Raw genomic sequence first — 23,939 nt, forward strand, 5'->3', positions numbered from 1 at the left:
TGCCACTCTAACCCTTGAATACTTAAATTTCTTTTGCGGGAAACTCTTTACAGATATAAATTCTTTAAAACGCTCGTACAAAACTTCCAGGCAAATGCCAAACCCCATCCAGATAACTAAACTAGTATTCTGAAGCATTTAATTAATATTTCCTGACAATATTTACACTGACGTCCTCATTTCATATTCATTTCATCTCTGACTAATGATGCATTTCAATGCTGCTCTAACCCTCCTTGGAAGTCTTCTTCCAAAAGAATGTCTCCAGCATTGAACCCAACCTTCATTGATTTGCTTTGACATGTAAGGAGTACAAAATTCCACGAGTATCTAAAATGAAGCCTATACTCCAACCCCCTGATATATATGCTTCAATCGATGACTAGAGATTTCACATTTTGAGAATTGCTACCTTATCTTAACCATCTAACTGAAAATATATTTGATTTGAGAATTTGATAGCTTATTACCTTCAAATCTGCTTGCTGAGCACGTCAAGTTGTGAACTTTTGATTATTCCTGGGAATAAAGATGAAAGGCCAGTATATATTCATCTCTTTGGCATTTCAAAATCCAAGAACAGATTGTACTTGGTTTCACAGTTGGTTCCACAGAAGCAAAAACAAGAAACAGCACCGGTTAGGAAACAATGGAAATTCCTTCGGCTACCTCGGCATCATAATAACCAACTGCAATTTGCCTAGCTGGCAAAGTTTTACCAGATTCTTGTACACTGTCACTTTAGCACTGTTATCATTCTGTAAAACAACATGAGCAATGCTGAAAGATTCACCTTTTTCAAGAGCAAATTTCCACTCTCTCATTGTCATAAAGAACCAGTCTTTCCTTGCAGATCTAGTTGCTTTAACTTCAACATACTCAATACTATCTTCATTCTCCCCTATCAAAATGTCATAGGGTAACCCAGTTTCAGCATTTTCGTTAACCCATCGCACACCAGTCTTGCCTAAAACTTCACTGAAGTGTTTGAAAGCAGCAAGCTCACCCAGTTTTCCAGTCTGCAATGCTTGCGCTAGATCAGGTGGGCCAGTATTTAGCCGATCTCTACTGCTAAATTTAGATGAACCTGATTCTGGTTCTTTGGATGGAATATTTACATCAACATGATTGGAAACATCCACACAAGAATCGTTCTGAGTGAAAGCATGACCAATCTGAACTCCTAAATTTTCAGCATCTGGCAGCGTTAATGCTGTTGAAGTTGGTGCTAAATCATCTCCAATGGTCAAATCGGCATTGGTCATTGTTGGAAACCCACCATATCTTTGTGCATTGACATCTTCCAAGTCATAAATATTTTTTGTTTCTGAGCTGTTGTGTGACTCTGCAATAGCTGCCTGTGTTTTGAAACCATTGGCACGAGCATAACTAAAATCTGGGGCAGTTTTCCAATCCACAGGCGGCCAACTTGAGCTGATTCCTGCTTTTCCCTTGAATTTTGAAGAATTATGTTCATTAACTTTTGGTGAACCAGAACCCTTTAGAAGTGATTCCTTATTCACAGTTAAATTAGGTACTGATGAGAGTGACCAAACAGATTCTCCAACAGGAAGCTTTGGCACCTTTTGGCTATTTAAGATGAAAAACTCTGTCTGCTCCTCAGTGGAACCAGATTCCGCCATAGTTGTGATCATGTGTAGGAAATTCGCCAAGTGCAATTCAGGATTTCCATCAAAGAACAAACGAGAAAGCTCCATATATAAGGCATGAGAATCAGAATCCGGGGTTGTGTACAAAATGTTACCCTGTAACAATTAAATAAGATTATGGATACAATAATGACAAGTACTATCTTATCATAACTCATTTGCATCATCCATATGCATTGCAAAACAAAACAACTACGTCAAATGAGGGACAGATTCTATACCTCCAGAAGACAGCTGCATTCAAATCGCTTTTTAGATGCTCCACCACTGCTTTTAATAACATTTCTGTAGAACAGCTTTTCAACGACCATAACTTGTAGATGATTCAGTGTATCAAATCCAGAATGCTTGAGTTTGCAATATTTATCAGGGTGCACACTAAAGAGGTAGCGCTGAGCATAAGGAAGAGCCCAGTTAACCAGTGAAGCTTTGAAACTACCATCGGTTAGACCATGATATTTTGCTTCACGAGTTACAACCTGAAGAGAGGCAGAATCAATTACCAAAAGGAGAAGAAAAGGTTCATCAGAATATTTTCATTGACATCCAAAATGAAACACCAGTAAAATTTTAGAATTCACCATAATCGAAAATGGACAGGTTTCTAGATACTGGAGAAAAGTTGAAAAACTTGAGAACTCCAAGCATTCAGCACTCATCAAAATAACCTAAAGTCATCCAGACCCCAGGGGGAGAGAGACAGATCATACCTCTGAAAGTGCAGGAATCCCTAAAGTTTGCATAAGAGCAGAAACTTTAGTTCGAAGCATCTCCTGCTCATCATTGCCAAGATTGCCAAAGTGTAGAAACTCAATACCACCCACATGCTTAAATCTCTTCCACAACTTCTTATCATCACACCAACATACCAGACCATAAGAAGGATGCAGGGAAACCCACTTATCTTGAGCAGTTGGAAGCACTTTATACTCCGATTTCATAAGACATTCTTTCAAGTAACCAATATCTTTAGAACAAAGTAATCCAGATTTCAGTCCATCAGCCCAGATCACGAAAATTTGGAAGACCTAAGATATGAATTAAAGCTCGTCAATAGTAAGTCAGTTTTATATTAGGGTAATTTAATTTAAATCCACTTAGGTTTGATGAATTTAAAAATGATGAAGTCTGGCTGAATTTAACGGAGCCCAAGGAAAAATTTCCTTTAAAATATTATTATACTTACAGCATGGCAGCTTGCGAAGGCAGAGACACACTCGAAACCTGTAGCAAAATCTGAAGTAGCTACGAGAGAGGATCTCACTCACTCCACATATCTTAACAAAAAATTCATGAAGGCCAGGATATACATCACACAGCATTGTTGTACCAATAGAGTTGCACTGAGGTTGCATCTTCTTTATTAGGTCTGCAGTGCCAGTGGCATCATGCCAATACACTTCTTCAGAAGACATAAAAACACCAGTGACCATGTCCTCGTGCCTGGAGCCAGATGTATATGGAACAAATATAAAAGGTCCTGAATGTAACTCCTCAGTAACTTTTTGCTTTAAAGCAGTCATCTCGTTCCATATACGGGTGTATAACCTGGACATTTGTGCTATGCTGGCAGACAAAAGGTCAAATTCCATTTTAATGACGAAGGCCATGGATGAACAAACAAATAAAAGAGAATGACAACATGATAAACCTTTCACATATATAATAAATACTACATCAAAACCCAAGTAAATCCAGGCCAATTTGGTTTGTGATTACAAGCCAAATATTTGAATTGTACCCTTAGCTTCTGTTTTTTATATTTAAAATTCTATTTGGTGTAGTATTCAAAAATTATTTTTAAGCTTAAATTTTGTGAGAACGTCGTTCATATAATATCCGAACATATAAAATAAGGATACATGTTCAGCTGATATGTTTTCCAGGAAAATTCAAGTATTTATTGGAAATATAATCTCAAAACCACAATCACATGTTAGTAAATGGCTTTGACAAGAATGTCTTCCACTTCCCATTAAAACACAGCTTCTCTTCAAGACATTACTAAACACGATTACTGGGATTAACTTACTGGTTGATTGTAGTGTGAGCTGTAGGCAGGGTGCTGCATCGTCCAGATTTCTGTTCCATTTTTCTTTTTCTTTTTTAAAATTATATAATAGATATAAACTGCAACATTGCCAGTTATACATCTCAATAGCAGAATTGTTAAGTCAGATTATCCAGCAAAGCCAAATGGTAGAAAAATCTCACAAATAATTTTCCTGTGAGATGAGATCGAGGACTCAAAGAGAGATGTAAGAGAGAGTTGGGGCTTTTAAAACTTGAAGAAATTTTTGAAGTGGAAATGAGAGAGAGGAATGAGTGTTAAAGATGAGAAATGAGTCGGTATTTAATATAAAATACTATATTTACATTCAACTATGATACAAAAACACACGAAAACATTTAACTCTGATACAAAAACACAGGTGCTGTAATTGTTTATTGACAAAAAACATAAATTATGGAAAATTATTAATACGGACCTGCGAGAAAAATGAGTTCTAAGATACAAGATATGACCATGAGAAGAACCACCATCGAAGCTCAACTAACTTGCCATGATGATCACTGATGATCCAACAATATATTTAAGAAAACGCATGGCAGATTTAAGGTTGCAAATTAGAACAAGTATAACAACTAGAGAGTTTGAAAAGGGCAGAATTTTTTTATTGATGATGATAAATAAATCAAAGGAATTTTCAGAAGGACAAAAGTTATACAAAAGTTCCGCCTTCAACATCCAGAAAAGGAAAAAGAACAGAAAAACAAGAAATACCCTTCACACATGTCTGCAGACTATAAGGTTGCAGATTGTGTAAAGAAAATTGGATGCATACCTTAAAACAATGACTTTTTAAACTTTCTTTTTTCTTTTCTTTTATCATTTTCAATCATGGGGTTGTAAAATTAATTATCCATTAACTGATTAATGTGGAGTATCACATTTATATAAAACAAATCCAAGAAATGTAGTTTCAATTCATCGATAAGTCTATTTTGTCATTTTTGTTTTAATTTATTGTTTTTATATTTTATATACAACCCCTGGTTCAACTGATTTCCTATTCAATTACATATTGCCCTATCATCCATTAACAGTGTTGTGTGTATACACACAGCACAACACCTTTTTTTTTTAATCTTTAATAAGGCAACAAATTAAAAAAGACTAGCCCAACCAGTGTGATGCTGACCAACTTAATTTAAGGTGAACAAAATGTATCTGTATACTGAGCTCCTATACAATCAAAATACTCTCTACAGCCCAAAAGAATCAGATATACAATTTCTAGCAAATTTTTGTCAAATAATAGGAGTATAAAAAATTAATATAATAAACTAACCCATTTATGAAATAAAATATTTGTTGTTAGCATCTCTAGCTAAGTTTGCCTTCTAGGATTTGGCATTTGGTAGGTCTACAATGCAGAAAAAATATTTTAATCCCCCCAATATCTAATATCCTCATGAGACGCGGATCAGTAAAGAATAGCAGTCACAAAACCTCTAATCTCTTTTGGAAATATGTTAAAAAAATTTAAAAAAAGCCCTTATATGAAATAGATGGCAGAAGAAAACAGGCATAAAAACAAATTACCGCGGATCTGATTTAAAATGATGAGAATCCAAACATCATGATTAAGAAGCAAGTAATACCTGGCCATGAATGGGGCCTCTAATCTTGTCCATACTTTTAGGATTTCCAAAATGTCATCAATGGTAACTTCAGTCTTCAAGCCAATATCACGTACTAACTTTTCACTTTTAACCTGCTTCAGAAAGAAGTGCATGAAAATTCATTCAAACAAAGACCTTCCATTTGATAGAGAGACATATCAGTCTCTTACAGCTTTGGCTTACAACTATAATTATCATTGCCTCCTATAAGATCAAAATGAAATTATTGTTAAAATTTAGCTAATCAATATTCGAATCCATCATGCTTTAGCGTTTCATATCTTGTGGCCCCTTACAGTTTAAGCTTGCTGTATACATGACACATCAGAAAAGAATAAAGCAACATGCTCACATATTATACAGGTACCAAACTAACCTTTGGAACAATATATGGAGCTGATGGACCTAGGATCGAGCGCACGGCATCACAGTCATGAAATAAATCTTTAGGATAGTGAAGCTCATCATCCATGCTCGATATTGTCCACTGAATGTCACATATGCAATTTATAAATGAAGACTGGAATGATCTGTCATCACCAGTGGGTTTAGATTTGAAGAAGCCCATAATTTTGTCGGTATAACAGTCATCCCATAAAGTATCAAGTATTTCCAATAAATGTTTACTACATTGCCGATTGACATTTGTGGTAAGAAGTGATAATAAATGCACCAACTCATTGGATTCCCAATCTATGGCAGCTGATCCAGGGGAAAGGAGCTCCTTAGTCCACATGTTTTTGAAACCAGTATGAGATATATCGGCCACATCCTTGTCAACTTGAACTACTTGCACAAAATCTGTGATCCCAATTTCCTTGAAAAATTTTCTCCATTTTACCAGTCCACATGAGAGTGACTCTTTTGCTGGATGCTTCAAATATGTGATGTCAACTTCATACCACTTGATATCAATGTCATGAATCAACATATTAACGCTGACAGGATTACCAAATTCTTTACCGAAATGAATTGGTATCTCAGATGGTCGTTTGAACCCATGATTTGTTAATACGAAGGCTTTCTTTCGCAACTCTGAAACAATGAACTCTCTCTCAACATGACAATTGGGACAGTAATACTCCAAGTGCATCATTACAAAGCAAAGGTAATCTGCCATCAAATTTTTGTCCCCATTTGCAGTTGTTTCATTAGATATTGCCGGCAGAATATGCACCTTGACAATATCATGTGCAGATAGCTGTTGAACACCAATTTTCAGAAGCATCCTATTAAGGTTGTCTACAGAGATCACACCCAAGCTTGACTTGTCTACAGCTGAAGCAGAAAGGAGGGCAGGACTCACAGTTCGAAGTTTTGCACATAAGTTTGGAAAAGCTTCAAGTCCAAACCCACCATCAAACACAGAGCAATCAGAATGTAACCAAATTGTTCCTTCATCTACTGAACTGAATGTACTATCTGAAAGGGGGATAAATGGAATTCTTCGGAGGTTATCGATGAGATCTGTTTCAACTCCAGACTGTAATGAAGATTGCCCAGAAGAATGGAATGAAATTGTATAAAGTTCATTTAGCCAAGAAGCTAACCAACTGAGACCCATTGATCTCAGGCCATTTTCTGTCCGACACAAGGAGGATATAATTTGAAGTAGAATTTTTGGTCCATACTCCTCAATACCCAGTGCCCTTGCCAGTGAATCTGATAAAACTATGTCCTTACTCAAGAATCCAAGGCCAAGGTGCTTCTGAAGCAAGATGTCAGGAAGGAGACTGTGTGCTCGGTCATTCCACCCTCTTAGAACCTTGCAAGGAGGAGCCCACTGATTGTTGTTTCCTTCCAGAATCAAGCAGTTAGACATTCGCAATTTAGAAAGTATCATTCGAGGAAGACCAGAAAAAAAACCATGCACTTCCCCTACAAGTGGAACAAAGCTCATATACACTGACGCAGCTTTTGCTGGATTCTCTCTAAAACAAGGAAGATCACAGAAAGATCTTTCTGCACTGACAAATAAGGCAGGAAATTCTGATAATAACCACTGGTTCCAGGGACTATTTCCATCAACTTCTTCCCTAGATGAAGGAAGGACAAAATCACCTTGGAGAATAAATTTTAAACCATAAGTTCTTAGAGGAAGAAAAGCAAAAACAGGTTGTTGGTACAAAAGTGGACCGTAATTCCCCTCATTCGATTCCTGTAATGTCAATGCTAAGGCAATTTCTGTGGTTTTCACATCAGGACGAATGACACCTGCCCGCAACTTCTGAGAAGCCACAAACCAGGTCATTTTGTCTTCCCCACAGGAAACCTTTATAATACCGTCTCCGACAATTTTTTTTCTAATGACAACAAGTGAATCATTGAGCATGTTCCTAAACATGATACACTGAAGACGGTGAAGGAACAGTAATAAAGAAGGATGAAGATCTGAAAACATATCAACAATGTTGTTCATAGCAATTCCTTCCGAGAATTTTGTTCTGAAAGGAAGTCGGATACAGGTATTCCAACACTTGCTCTCCAATTGAACAGGATCTTTAGATAATAGCCTACAGAACATGTCAATGTTGAAAGGAGGAACCAATGTTGGCAGAACAAAACCAATCTGACCCTCACTTGTATCAAACTTGACATGGAACCCATTGGAATGGATCTCTGGGGCATCTGTAACCTGCAGAAAGACAAGTCAGCACTTAACAAAAACTGATTATTCATAGAATTTGATAACATAAACACACCAATGAACACCCTCAACTTTACAGGCTTAATACAAACAGTACAGGGATATACATTTGAAAGTTGAAAGCATATAGAATTGGATATTCAAAAAGAATAAAAATTTATAACACAGACATATATACACCAAAATGTAAGACCAAGTTAAATTCACTAAGTTATAACACAAAAATAAAACAACAGAATTCATTTTCCCACAATAAAATTGACCAGATATATATTATTAAACTTGCTCTTTGACTTCGCATTAACATGTCAAAGGAAGCCCAAATTTCATCTATTTATGTCAGCTAATTAAATTTGATTTGCACCCACACTATCTCGGAACAAACTAACCATAAGTGGCTGGTAACAAATCCTTATCACCAGTCTTGCTATGGCCAAGTGAGCAGACAGATAAACATGTTAAAACTAGTTAAATTAAACTAGATTCTCAAAAGGATAAATTTTCTTCCGTTCCTTTATGAGGCTAGATGCTGCGTATCAATCCAACCATTCATTTTTTCCTCAGAAACAAAATTAGTATATTAGATGCAGGAAATGTACATAGAGGATCAAGAAGTCCAAAAAGACAAAAGACAAAAGTCCCCAAGCACAAGAACTAAAAATCCTATGAGATCATTAATTCTAACTAATGATATAGCTGCTTCCAAACTAATCAAAATAAAGAAGAAAGGCAAATTGGTCAGTCCATTATTTTGTCTCCTCTTCCTTGACTGTTGCTCTATGATGCATTTCAGTCCATTCAATTCACTTTTCAAACAAGACTGTTACTCCAGATTACAGTATATTAATGTCAAAGAAAAGTGAACAAATAGATCACAGATCTTGTCAACATACCCGAAATACTGATTTAAAACCTATACCCTTCCGCCCAATATACCCAGCAGAAGAACCTTTCTTTGTTGAATTTCCAACATCACAAAGTGCTCTGATGTTCTCAGCAGAAAACCCTTGCTCATTATTTAAGACAACAATACCAGACTCTTGAAGTATAAATGTCAGAGTTGGTTCCACATTTTCTGGGTAGATATTATCATCAGCATTTTGAACCTGAAGTAACATGAAGAATAATTAAATGCAGTAAGATTTACCAAAAGTTGCTTTCAAAATCAAACTCAAAATTGAATTGGACACAGGATCAAGGATATACTATGAAGTACTTGCATTCTATTAACAGAGAAATTTTATTGCAAGACAAACACACAAATGATAGACAATGAATTACTTGCCTTTTATAAAAGGCTACATAGATTGTATTGGTAGGAAAAAAGCAGATTTATAAAAGAAGAATAAGTTGTACACTAACCCCAGAAGTACCTAAGAATGTACAACTAAAAGACATCTCCAAAAAAAAAAACTGTCTAGCTTGAGAGAATTAAACAAATTCAAGATTTATAAAAGGAAATCAAGTTGTCCGCTAAACGCAGAATACCCAAGAATGTACAACTAACAGAACATCTCCAGATAAAATCAAAGCTAGAGCTTTCCTCAAACTAAACAAAATCAGCCTGAAATCCCTTTCCAATGTAAATCAATCTATCTAAATGAATGAATTACATTTATTAAGTCAACTACAGAGCTATCAGACAATATGTCTGGCACTCACAAATGGACTGAATGATATTTAGTATTAAAAGGTTCAAACTTATTGCGCCTTTCATGGAAAAAATTCTTATTCAAGCAGGCTCCGCGGGTATGTTGAGCTAAAATAGGGACATGGATTTAAGAAGTTGATGGAATAATTCATAAGGTAAGTTAAAATGCACGAAAGAGGACAAGAAAGGTAAATGTAGCAAATCACACAAAACAAAGCTACTTAAACGGCATCTCATTAATGGGGAAGCATTCAATTTCATTCAAGTTTTAAATATAGTTTTCTGTGCAAGGGCAGCTATGAGAAGGCAGAACCATTTGCACAAAGATGAGCACATTACTACAGTTTTGGCACTAAAATATTGAGTTATATAAAAATATGGTTCCAACCTAAATCAATGACTACAAAACAAGCCAATGCATGATGCTCTCGCCTCTCGGATGCAATTGCAGGGGAGAAGAGATTAACTAGAAACACCTCAGTAACAAGCAGAATTTTATGAGCCAAAAATTACATAAAATATTAAAAATAAAATCAAATTAAAAATAAGAAGAAGAAGCAACTTACAAGCTCAAGAAGAAAATGTGAATCCTGAGAATACAATTCCTGCGAAAGACAATGAAGTGCTCTGCCTAAACGAGCATGCTGCTTCTTCAACATGTTGCTTTCCATGTTTGAAATATTTGGACCAAGACCAAATTCGTCTCGCCTGATAGATTCAACAATTAAGGCTGCATCCTCACATTCCTTATCTTCAGGTAATGTTTGAGTGGTACAATCACCGAATCCATCATCAGAAGCTTCACCACAAATTGTGTCACAAATTGCACCACATTCTTCTATATGAACATCTGCTCCTACAGATTCAAACAGAGAGCCTTCAGCACACCCAGAACCACTGTTCAACCCAGACGTAGCAGCATTCGTGCAAGTAACCACACAGGGCATTAACAAGTCTGAAGTCCCAGTGGAACAAAATGCATGGTAATCATGAATCCACTCCAATATGCCAAGAGACAATCCCACTTCATGAAGCATGAGACGCAGCTCTGTTTGGTGGCATTCAAGTAATATGGCTGAAGGGGCATCTTTAATTGAAGATTGAAGTCCAGAAAGCAACACATCAGCAGCAAAACAGCGAAACTCTGAAGGCAGATAACCAAGACAATCAAGGAAAAATCTTGAAGCAACAGGAACTGCCTTACCGAATTTCAACAACTTTTTCTGTAATTCACCACTTAAATTATCAATATTAGCTACATCAAAATTTTGCCGTCCACGCAATACATTTCCATGCATACGAGAATTTTGAGAATTGATTACTTCGATATCTTCCATGTTATTCTTGAACATGACTTCGAAAGCATGCCGTGCGTGACATTTAAGAAGAGGCAGAGGAACATTTTTTTCTCCTCCAGCTACTGCAAATGAAGATAAAAGTTTCACTGCCGTTTGGAAGGAGGATCCCTCCAGTGCAGCTTCAAGAAATGAATCCACAGAAGCTGAATGGTCAATCCGAATCACTTTGCCATCCCTAGTAACCAAACACAACAACTCTTTCACATTGACCTCATTCAACAACCATCCTGGAAGAGGTCCAAGAGATGGAGCAAATAAAAAGTCCCAATGTGACCATGAGTTTAAATCAGATAAGAAAGGTGCCCTAAGTAAAATTTCAATTGCATCCTTGGATGTAACAGATTCAGACATCTTTGGTCTCAGACCAGTGTGGGTTATAGCTGAAGTGGTTTCCAGTAAAGAGTTCTCTTCATGGACTGACAAATCTCCACTGAGACGAGTTCCTAATATAGTTTCAGAAAATAGGACACACTTAGACATTACCTCATTTCTATATTTCCCCACAGTTTCTAGAAAACTTTCCATGGAACCCTTATCCTCAATTTTGAAACTGATTAATGGGAATTGCCTTCTAAGCAGTTCAGAGATCATCTGCTTAGTAATAATTTCACTCTCCCACAAATTATTTGAAGCCTGTGATACTAAGACAACCAACAGATGCTGGACCAGGGAAACCTCTAAAGATGATCTGTCAATTGTGTCATCAGTGAACAACTTCTGCAGCTCAGTAGATAACATAGAGGCATGTTTTTCAAGGAATGTGAAAAACTCCCCATAACCAAGGGACTTAAATTCCTTAATACGAAACTGCTCTGTCAGCCAAGTTTCACAACTACATAGCTTCCTTAGAAGTATAACTATCTTTGTTACAGGCGATTCAGCATTGTTAAGGATACTGTTATCAAACTCCAAGTATTTAGACACTTTCTTCATCACTTCTTCAACTGTCACACATGCGAGATCTATTAATCAGTTACAAATGTGAAAGAATAAAAAATAAAAAGTCTATGCATGATCTGGCAAACTGATAAATAAAGAGGAAATTAGGGATTTTCACTCAAGAAAGGTCCATTTGTGGAGTGAAACAAAAAAGATAAAGAAATAAGCCAAGATCATTCGAACTGTGTGAGAAATTGGTAAGAATCTACAGGTGCATGAAAATCTCAAAAGGAAAAAGGAGGACATAGAAAGCAATGCTTGTATCAGAAAATGATATAACCATAATCTTTTCTTTTTCTTTTTCAATAATAAACAAGAAAAATGAAAAAATATAGCCAAAAAGAAAGGAGATACATCAGTGGACTACACATCCACAAAGAAAACAGAAAATAAAGCAGGGCAACCAATTGTATCAAAAATATGCATCCAAAAGCTATTATTTAGAAACCTATTTTCCATAAAGCAGAAACCAGTTACCTTGTATATCCTGCACAGTATGCTTGGTGTTAACAACTGCAACTTGCTCACTTGGTTCAATCTCAATACTTTCATATTCTAAAGAGTTGCCAGAAACTGTATTATTTAATTCCTGCTGAGTAATAGCTTGCAAGGTATCATAAACACTATCCCACATTCCACGTTTGATGGATGTCACCTGCAATATGACAGGTGCAGCTTTAATCATTTTGAAGATTCAAGAGTGATGGATCATAATGAACACCAAAAGTGTAGTGATAAGTGCATGAAATGATGAGAAAACGACAATCATGAACTGACTTTCTGAAGGAAATACTTTTAACCACGGCAAAAGATTAAAAAAATCTCATATTTTTATCACATGCATGGCATTCATCTAGATCAATTTCGTGTGCACATTCCCCCCCCCCCCCCCCCCCAACACCACCACCAAAGAGATTCTTATATAACAGCATGCATACAGGAATGCCAGCGATGCTATTTTGTTTTTGGTTCAGGTATTCTCAGACAACACCTGAATAAAAAAAAAAAATTCCTTTATTTCTCGAAGAGAAACGGTGCAGGTACGCTCAGACTTACATAGTGCTCCAGTTTCTTTCATTCCCAAAAATAAAAAACTATTTCCATATAAAGAGAACTGGAAAAGCCAGGACCAAGCTGTAATTTTTGCATTTTTACCCAAATCTTATCCTCAAAAAAGAGGCAGCAGGGCAATGGAGGAAGTGAGAATAAGAATTCTCTTTGCACAACACTCCGTAGCGGGATTAACAAGAGTAAATACCCAAAGCCTCCTGTTTCCATATTTTCAATCTTCCTCATCTCATCAATGTTAAAAAATAATTGGAAATTTTCCAGCATGGTCAATAAAGATGGGGAATGCTCACACAAGAGTCCAGCCCCTTTGTTCTCCAAAAAAAAATATATTCTAGTTCTAGTAACCTTCAAAAAGCATGATTTGGGCATCAATTTGCTGGTTCAGAGCATATACAGGAAGATAATATCTAGTTCTAGTAACCAATAGTTCCACCCAACAAGAATTAAGAATAATCCAAATAATATTCACCACAAAGTTGTCAAAATAAAATTATACTTATCGCTCATAACATGGTCATCAAGATTTTGAACACAGGAAATGAGAATTTCATATTCAAATATTACAGACAGGTTTAAAAAATAAGAAAAGTAAAAGAGAATTGATTTTTTCAAATTTAGGATACTGCATTTTAAACCATTTGACATTAGAAAAGTCCTAAACAAACATTTAGGAAAATCAGATATATGCATTGAAAAGCTATTTAAATTTAAAAAACTCAGCCACAGCATTTACACATGATTCTTTGATATTTCTAAATTGACAATAATCAACTCACAGCAATATTTAGTAATCCAATGCACGGATATGATGAGAACATTAGTTTCATTCTCTTGAAATATCGAGCCGCCTTTTTAGGATCTGTTGGTTTATAAAACTGAAACATTTTTTCAAGAACCTGCAAATGCAAAAGAAAACGTAATAAGCAATGCACCTCCCGCTACAATGACAAGAAAAATTCAAAAGATACAGAAAAACAATGAGCATTCACGAAAATGAAATCTAAGGTATTGTTCAAGTCTCTAATGCAAATTACAAAAAGCATACGCAACCTTGCAACCACCATTAATTGATAAAAACATGCATGCACCACATATGATAGATATGACCTAAATTTTGGTTTCATCAGTATCTCTCTTAGAGAAAGGGGAGTATAGCATAAATCAAATAAGATACATCATTGAATAAACAGCAACCTAACAATCTCTCATTTTATACTTTTATTCTCTTTGCACCAGTCAGTTCCTTTATCTTCTTGAGATGTAAATCATTCATGTCACTTGTCAATTTTGCAATCTTTTCAACCAGGGAAATTTGATAAACAAACTTAAACTATGAAGTTCAGACTGAAAAATAAAAGAGGGAGGACGGAAGAGAGGATAGCTAGGTATAATACTGCATATCAAGTAACAAAAGTAAAATTACAGGATAATACTCTTTGGACTGTTATTAACACTAAAGTGAGTCTGCAATTGACACACCACATGATGCCACAAAAGGTATTGACTGCATGACACTAAAACTTTTAGGAAAGCAGACAAATAATGACAAAATTTATCATACATCAATGCATCTATCCTGGAGGTATAAATGCATCTATAGACTAGTCCTGAGTGCCAAAATTGTCTCAGGATTTCAAACTAGTAATCAAAAAACGTAAAATAATTATTTGAATCTTGAATAAGACAATTTAAACTTCAATAGACTTGAGCAGTGCCTTTTTTAAACCCTATTCTACATCCAAAACAACTTCATGAAAAACAATATTAGGAGAATTACATATCGGCGAAAAGACAGCAAGTCGAGGATAAATATTTGACATAGATTAAAGATTGTCAGTAATTCGTGCAAAAATTATTTGTAATAATAGTGCCACTGACCTCTGACATAGTGTTGTTCTTACATGCCTCCTTCCAGGTTGTGATGAACATCCTCATAGATTCGTTTGAAAATGAAATATCAGCTTCATTTAATTCATCATCTTGGGTCTGATCACCGCTTTCAATTGGAAGAGCACGTCGTTTAGCCTTGTTTCTTCTAAGAAATTTAGCAGGTGCAGAGCTGGTACAGCCTGAATTTTCAATCTTTCTTTTCTTTTTTGATGACCCAATATAATCATCTTGCCCGGAGCTGTTCCCCGCAGAAGTGAGCTGGTGATTTATTTCACCTTTCAAACCAAGTCGTTTCAGCTCTTCAGTTACAGATGGATAAGGACAGCTACTCACGCGATCCGATCCCTTGATTTGCGATGGCAACTGCACGTTGCTGCTAATATCATTGCTACATTCATATGTGCAATCATCACTATCCTCATCCTCTGAGCTTGATGAAACAAATCTAATGTGCTTGGCACCAAAATCCTCATTTATTGAAGAAAAAGATTTCACACGCTCACATATGGCAGAAAACCGTTCATCCAATTGCCTTTTCTTTTCCGATGAAAAGATAGGTCGCTTCCGACGTTTATGATGCGGTTGCAATTCCTTCAAAAATTTCTTTAGTGTGACATCTTGTGATTTCCTTGCTTCACGAATAAAATTAATGTGCATCCTATCACCAGAGAGAGAGAGAGAGAAAGACAGAGAGAGGGGAAAAAAAGTGAGATATTACAATCAAAAATAAAAATTTGTATTTGCTTCAGTAAGAACAAATGAGAGAACTAGAACATGACAAATTCACTAACTGCCATGTGATCTTGGTTTTGTGAGAGGGAGAATTTTAAAGATAGATCCTGAGCAGTGCCAGGTTATTATTCAAAAGTCCATAATGTAATAAAGCTCACTGATTTGCAAACACTATTAGCACAACTTATCAGACATGTTAACAGAAAATAATTCACTCTTATCTAGATACCAAATCCACCCCAGTGCTAATTATACACAATCTAAAGCTGCTGGAAATTGGAATGTAAGTGGTCTACCAAAGTATGACTGCCTAATGAGTAACAACATACATTAAAGAACAGTAACAGAAAGAACATAATCAACTTCCCTGATAACAAGAAGGTTCATAACCAAAGGTACCGCAGATATCTGGCTTTTTTTTTTTTTTGGGTAATTGCCATCAATATCTGCTTAACTTACAATGATTTGAAAGATACACTGTCATATTGACTACGTAAAAGATCAATGCAGAGAACAATGGAACCTTTTAACTTAATGCCAAATCTGCTCGAGATTTAAATTAAATTATTCATCATGTAAAGCAATTGCATGATAAGCAAATAAAACTCTTAACCACACATCTTAAAATATATTCAACCAATAAAAAGAAAACTCATTTACATAATTGATTTACTAATTTTTGCACATAGAGCTGAGTCACAGATTTGTATAATTTTTTAACTTTTCTGAAAGATCATCTCTACTAGAGAAGAAAACATTTTCAATCAAAACTACACAGCAAGACATGAATACATACCCCAAGTTTTGGATGCGCACACCAAGCTGTTCTTTGCTTGCCAATGATCGTTTCTTAGCAATAAAATCTAGAAATTCATCAACTTTAATATCTTTCGCTTTATGAGTGTCTGTATACTCAGAAAGGCAAACAATTACGTCATCGGTAGCTATTTTGAACACTTTGTCGACATCAGATTTCACAAGGAAATAATGCAAAATGAGTGGCTGTCGTAGAAAAGGGCCCAATTCCAGCTCTTCAAACTTCTCAATGCCCTCACTCTTGCAGATGGCCTCTTCCAAATCATACAACGATGTAATTTGCCTAACCCCAACAAAGCAATGAATAAATGCATTTATCTGAAGAAACAAATATCCATGCGATTGACATTAATATGTAATCCGAGGAAACAAAAAAGATAAAACCTAAAAAAGCTTAATGTTCAACATAGTGCTGATAAAAAAGAAGACAGAGATAGACACATAAATGCTGAAAAAATGAAGAATAATAAAATCGAACGAAGATAATGAAACTTTTATGGGAGTGTTTGCCACTGTTTCAGAACTCATTTTCCGTTTTACAATCACAAATAAAGAAAAAATAAAATACAAAAAAAAATAAATAAATTTTTGTTACTGTATTTCAGAAACAGGATTTCTGCAAACCAAAAATTCATTCTCCAAAAATTAGCTTCAAACTCAAAATAAATTAAGCTGTTTCCTGTCTTTTCACAATATGTTATTAAACACTTTCCAGGATGTTGAAGGCAACAATTCAAATTCTCATTTTCGATTCCCAAAGAATTTTCCAGAAACAATTTTGTCATGTCTTGAGCTTTAGGCCATCTCTGCCTGCAAGTGCTAGAGTTGAAAGGCACGGAACTCTGCTTCACACAATTCACAATTTATCAAAAATGTCCACATACAAATGACAATTTCACAATTTCCAAACTTTTGTTTTAAACTCGTTCCTCAATTATCTCAACAATAATTCAAAAGTAAGGACCTTCTCCAATGACAACTACCCATCATGTGTTTTCTAGCTCTTCACAGAGAATGAAATTTCAGATTTTCTTTTCATAATTATAAATATGTGTGTGTGTGTGTGTGTTTAAGTACATACATATATATTTGTGTGTGTGTGTGTGTATAACAAAAACAAACAATTTGCTAAATATAGACACAGTACCCTGGCTTCAGTGACCATGAGTTTGTGAAGAGATGGAACCTCCTGCATTTGAAATCCCAGAGAGCTCCAAGAATCAACCTGCAGCTTCAAAAGCACGGACCGAGAAACTTTCCACGAGCTCACACTCTCCCCGGCCATAATAAGTTCACTTCGTGCTTTTACTACCGCCCGGTCGATTCTCTCCAGAAACTCTTTGTTCAGCTTTTGAGGTTGTGGCGGCAAGCTCTGAGGCTGCTGAGTTAGGGGTCGTTGTTGATTACTTGCACCCGGAGGGTGCTGAGTTTGGGATCGTTGTTGATTACATGCACTCGAAGGGGGTTGCTGTGGAGGTAAATTAGGGTTTTGGGTTAATAAATTAGCATTTTGCATAAATAAATTTGGGTTTTGAATATCAAAATTAGGGTTTTGGAAAGGAATGTTTGTTAGGTTTTGGAGGAGTTGTAAAGCAGGGCTTGGGAAAAAAATGTTCGGGTTTTGAAAAGCAAAGTTGGGATTAAAATGTGGAGGCGGTGGCTGAGACGGCGGCTGGCCTCCGCCGGTGCCTTCGCCGCCAATGCCGCCGACTGGACGGAAGCGAGGGCGATGGTTTCCGTACATGGTATGTGGTAAAAGCGCGGAAGGGTTTAGAAACTTGAAAGAAGGGGTTTATGACTTCCGTTTTTGTGTATCTTATATGGTGGGATGATTTTGAATTGGTCTACAAATTTCTAGCAGCTCCAAAAAATGGATAAATATCATTGGAAACCCATTTGTTCTGATAATAGACATAAAAGCACCCAAATCGAAGGCAAGCAATATCATCGGCTGCTAGCGCTGCAAGGTGATGTATTATATTTTGCAGGATAATTTTGGCTCACCCTCGTAAAATGATAATCTTTAAATTATTTTATTTATTATTAAAAATATCAAATTATCTTTTAAAATTTGTTATCTTTAATCATTAATTATTAGGGTTGTTTGCGGATCAAATTTTACAGATTGGACATCAATCCATATCCGATCCATGATTTTACGAATTATAATTTTTTAATCTAATCCATACATTTGCGGATCGGATGCGGATTTGACTCAATCCATATGTAATCCACCATTTTGCAGATTAGTTTTCGAATTAAAAATTTTTAGTTCTCTCCAACTAATAAAATAAAAAAAATCTAATATAAAAATAATTTTATTACCAATTAAATTTAAAATTGAATAAAATTTAAATAAATTAATTGTTTAAATAAAACTAAAATAATACATTTAAAGTTTCAAAATATAATATATCGAGACTAATTATTCAAATAAAGCTATAATAATACGTTCAAAGTTTCAAAATACAACACACCAAGCTTAATTGTTCAAATAAAGTTACAATAATACGTTAATATAACACCAAAATTAATTGTTCAAACAAAGCCATAATTAATTGAAATGACGAAATTTCGGAAACCAAACACAGTCTGATCCTTCACCAGGGCTGTTGCGCCTGTCGAAAAGTGGTGATTACGGAGCCATCCACGATGAGAACCAGGAGAAGCCGTACGGGTGGCGGTCTTGAAGGTTGTGATACTAAAATTGTTCAACTAGAACTAGTGAATGTGAAGTGGCTCGATGGACTTAGGAAAGAAGATTGCTTGCTCTCGCTGGAATCGCGCGGCCGATGTCCTTTAAATCCATATCGAGAGTGTGTGACGACGGGGAAGCTTAGGGTTTTTTGTTTGCAAATTGTTGGTGACTTAGCATTATGTTACTTTGCTTTTGCTAGTGCGTGTGACTTTGCTTTTATTTTGTTTTACAATTTTTACAAGTTATATTTGTATATTTGTATATTTGATTATTTAATTATTTTTCATTTTATAGTATTATTGGGTAATGACTAAGATATGTTATAGTGCTTAGTAACTATGCAATGTCACATTTATAATTTTTTTAATTAAATTTATAATAAATTTTTAATTATATATATATATATTTTTTTTTTTATTTTTTTTTGCGGATTCACAGATTTCTGCGGATTTATAGAAGTAAATTCATAACCAATCCATCGACTGCGGATTTTTAAATTTTTAATCCATATCCAATCTACCAATCAACGGATCAGATTTATACGGATCAGACGGATTGAGCGGATCAGATTGGATTCTGAACACCCCTATTAACTGTTGTTGACTCATAAAAATAAGAAAATACTTCTAATCTAATAGAATATTCTTGTAACAACATTGTGAGGCTCAAAAAAAGGAGTTGATGTACAACTAATGAAAAAAAATAACTATTAAAATATTAATATGTAAATAGGGAAGAGATTCAAAAATAAACTATGGAAATGACTTAATGAGCCTAAATATATTGGTAGTTGTCTTGAATTAAACATGTTAGTTGAGTAAATTACAAATCATGCCATCATATCTAAATTACAATAATGCCATAAAAATATGGAATTTTAGCTAGTTAACCTCAAGAGGGGTCTGAATTGGGTTTTAAAAAAAAAATTCAAAAACAATACCACAATTCAATACCAACAAGTACCACAACCAATAGTAACAATAATTCTCAATAAGAACTAAATTCAAAGAGTTAAGGATAGAGAAAACAAACATGATAATTTTACGTGGTTCGAGAATTCGTCTACGTCCTTACCTCCAAATAAATCGAACTTGAGGATTTCACTCACTAGGCCTTGCAACCCATGACTTTAAGAAGTTTACAATTGTCTTTTAAAGTGTCAATAAACCTATACAATTTGAGATGATTTCACACCTTTTTTCCCAAGTATTTCCCATACTTACAGTCGCTTGATTTTTTTATGTTAAAATAGATTACAAATATCACACTTCTCATGATAAGAGTGTAGAAGCAAATGATAGCTTAATAATGAATCAATGTATTTGAAGATGATTTGTATGAACAAGTTTAAGCTTGATAAAGATTGAAGAACACATTTGAAATGAGTTTGATTTAGCTTTTTATATTTTTAACAAGAAAACTAGCTTTTATTCACTTTATGACTGTTATCACATCATAGCTAATTTTAAAAAGGATCGCCGTTTGACTTAGTGGCAATTACTTTTATGAAAGAATTTGAAAATTTTGTGTAATTGGATCATTGCCTGAAATTATCGGTTAGCCATTTAATTTCAGAGACTCTTCTGTTCGAAGCCAGCTTGTTGCTTGCGAGTAAATGGTTTGCCATTTGATTTTAGAAAACTCCTAGAAAATTATCGATTAGCCGCTAAAGTGAAAAAGTTAGCTACTAATTTTTTAAAATTATAATTTGACCCTAAAGTTTTGTAGAATTATATTATAACTCAAAAATGATATGGAACTTTCAAATAGGTCCACCTTTAGAATTTTGAACAATGCTTGTTGATTTTGAAGTCCTCAAAACTTTTTCAAGTTAGTCCATCAACTTGAAAACAACCAATTTCATAAAATCAATTTTCTTTTAAGTATAGAACCTTTATATTATGAAAATAATGATTTATTTAAAATGTCATGAAAAATAATTTGATCTTTTAAATGCTTAATCATGCATATATTTAATTATATTAGGTTTACAAGAAATGTAACAAGACAAATCACTTAACCTAGTATCTTTAACACTTGTCTTTGACTTGATTTGCTTTTTGTCTTTGTCTTTGAGTGCCTTGAACTTGAACTCACACGTATGATTTTTGTCCTTCAAGAGCTAGTGAGATTTGAAACATATATATATACACCAATATACTCTTGACACTTTGTTTATTATTATCAAAATAAAAGACATATAACCGTGTAGGCCAACAAAATCAAATTTCAGAAATTTTGGACTCATATGTGGTTGTGCATGTTATGCAAATTACAACTATGCCACTAGTTTAAAATTCAAATTTTTATCACATCATATCTCATGATTATAAGACCCTTGTACATACACTACCAACCCAAAAATATTGAAATCTAGCCATTACTTGAAAAGCTCCAACAAACCAGTGAGAATGCTATCCTCTAGGGAAGCTCTAGTTGCTCTTTTGATGAAGATGAAGGCGAGAAGTTGCAAGTGAATGGCAAGGCCATCAAGTTCAAAAACAAATCATGTACTGATTGTGGTGAACGAGCAACAATTAAAGTCCCTGAATCTATTGCAAATTTCAATAGGCTTTACTACAACTTTGAGAGGCTGGGATGCAATTACTTTAAGTGGTGGGAACTATTTAACTTTAAGTACAAACTGATTGCAAGACGTTGGGTAAGTCGTAAAATAAAGAAAAGAACAATTCTTTCCATTATGAAAATAAAAAGTAGAGAATGATGGGCACCAAGCTTGTTGCAAAATCAAACAAGATAAAGAGTTTATTGTATACCATCATCATAATGTAGTCACTATGTCTTTATGTACATATATCATCTTGGGCAGAAAATAAATTTAGTTGACTACAAGGCTTAAATAATAGAGATAAATGGTAAAGAATCTATATAAGTTATCAAAATATTGATTTCATTATCAAAAGTTGTGGTTCATTACATTTTGTTAGTTGACACGACTCAAAACCGTTGATTACTTCCAAGTATAAGAGTGTCTATTTACATTATAACCCAGTGAGTCCGGGGTTAAACCATAAGTAATCTATAAATTTAGTAGTCTATTATTAAATAGAAATTAACTACATAAAAAGAAATTAATAGAGACTAATCTAGAAAAATGCTGAGGTTTTGGAATCCACTCTCAATTTTCGAATTATAGTTATAATACTCTCATACTTATTATTTGTATTTCTTTAGCCAGTTAATATTATGCCATTTAATTCTCAATTGATCATTTGTCTAGATAAATATGAGATCAAATACCTAATTTGCCAAAGCTATATTGGAGTATTGACATTATGTCAGAATCCTCTATAGATCTAAGAAGATATAGATCTAAAAATTAACATGACATAAAATTAACCAATAAAGAAAAAAATACAAATTATAAATATATAACAAATAAAATAAACCTAGAACTCACTTGAGAGATTAATTTATTCAATGATTTCAATTCTTGAGCTTCACATTTCACCTCAACTTAGAAACTTTAGCCACTCATGTTTAAAAGGAAAACACTCTTTTTATTTAATAAACTTTGTGAAGTACAATAAAACGAAATCGAAAACAAAGGGAAAGAAAATAGATTTTTCCCTAAAATTCACTCTAGATTTACACCCAAAATACTCACCCCTAAAATCCGCCACAAATTCTCTCTTCTTTTATTCTTTCTCCCAAAATCTAGTATTGTGAGCTTACAATCACAACCTTTAGATGAGATTTAATAGTACAATCCTAGTGTCTAAAATTTGCAACCATTATGGATTGTTAGATTCAACACAATCAACAGCTATGATTGAAATCAAAGAGGGACCTTTTTTTCACTTACTTGTCAAGGTGATTGAGCTCATTTGTCAAGATAGTTTACCTATGCAATTTGGTGTGCTAATACGAGCTTGGACACGAGGCACGATCTCAACCATTCAGTAATAATGCCAGATAAAAGGGCTAGAAAATCTTCAACCGCTTCTGAGTTTCTAGAATCCAAATTTCTCTTCTATTTTTCTGATCCAAGCATCATGATTTTAGGGAATTACCTACAAAACACAAAAGCAATCATAATTAAAAACAAATAAAAATTACTAATTCGTAAAATAGGTTTGAGATTTATTAATGTAATGAAATTAGTAGTGTTATCAACATTAATTGTAAGTGAAAAATAATAATTTTAATCTTTATTAAATGTACACTTCTAGTGTTAATCACGCTCCTCAACTAGCTTATTATTAGTCCTTAGTAATTAAAGTACTATCTATAATAATTAAAATTAATGTGCAAGCTAGTTCTTCTACTCTTCAAACAATTAAATAAGTGAGCTCCTTGTTTTTGTTGAGAGATGAAATAAAGAAATAACTTCTTGACTTGATATCAATAAACCTTCCTTTATGCTTAATTGTAAATAAATGCAAAACATATGGGTTTTCATTGAAAAAGTATAATATTTTTGTTCTAAAAGTTTATTAAGGTTCAATCATTAACTAGCATATTATTTACAAATAATCAAATAATATATCATCAACTCATGTAGCAAGCCTTAAGGCACTAGGCGTTGAAACAACCCTACAGACTTAGCTACTTGGGCGTCTAATTAATTTACAGAAAAACAAGCAAAATATCTTCAACCCGTATAACAAGCTTTAGGCAATGACTCCAAAACCAATTAGCTTTAGGCCAGTAGGTGTCGAAGCACCCCTATGGGTTTATTTACTCGGATTTTAGATTTATTGACGTTGAGACATTACAAGTAATAAATCTTTAACTCATGTAGTAAGGCTTTGGGCCT

The 23,939-nt window shown here is 34.5% G+C and overlaps 1 protein-coding gene across 1 annotated transcript; it reads right to left on the reverse strand.

Annotated features, from left to right (window-relative positions):
• Positions 1 to 545: 545 nt before the first annotated feature.
• Positions 546 to 18,287, reverse strand: LOC18033494. The gene is given in 14 exon segments (XM_006420908.2): positions 546 to 1,766; positions 1,892 to 2,149; positions 2,381 to 2,698; positions 2,857 to 2,920; positions 2,922 to 3,236; positions 5,337 to 5,449; positions 5,734 to 7,992; positions 8,898 to 9,110; positions 10,222 to 11,957; positions 12,430 to 12,607; positions 13,800 to 13,919; positions 14,902 to 15,571; positions 16,442 to 16,779; positions 17,609 to 18,287. Coding segments are annotated over 14 exon segments (8,280 nt in total). The 5' UTR covers positions 18,206 to 18,287; the 3' UTR covers positions 546 to 665.
• Between the last annotated feature and the right edge of the window lie 5,652 nt (positions 18,288 to 23,939).

This window comes from Citrus clementina, unplaced genomic scaffold, assembly GCF_000493195.1.
Source record: "Citrus clementina cultivar Clemenules unplaced genomic scaffold, Citrus_clementina_v1.0 scaffold_9, whole genome shotgun sequence".
Lineage (NCBI taxonomy): Eukaryota > Viridiplantae > Streptophyta > Magnoliopsida > Sapindales > Rutaceae > Citrus > Citrus x clementina.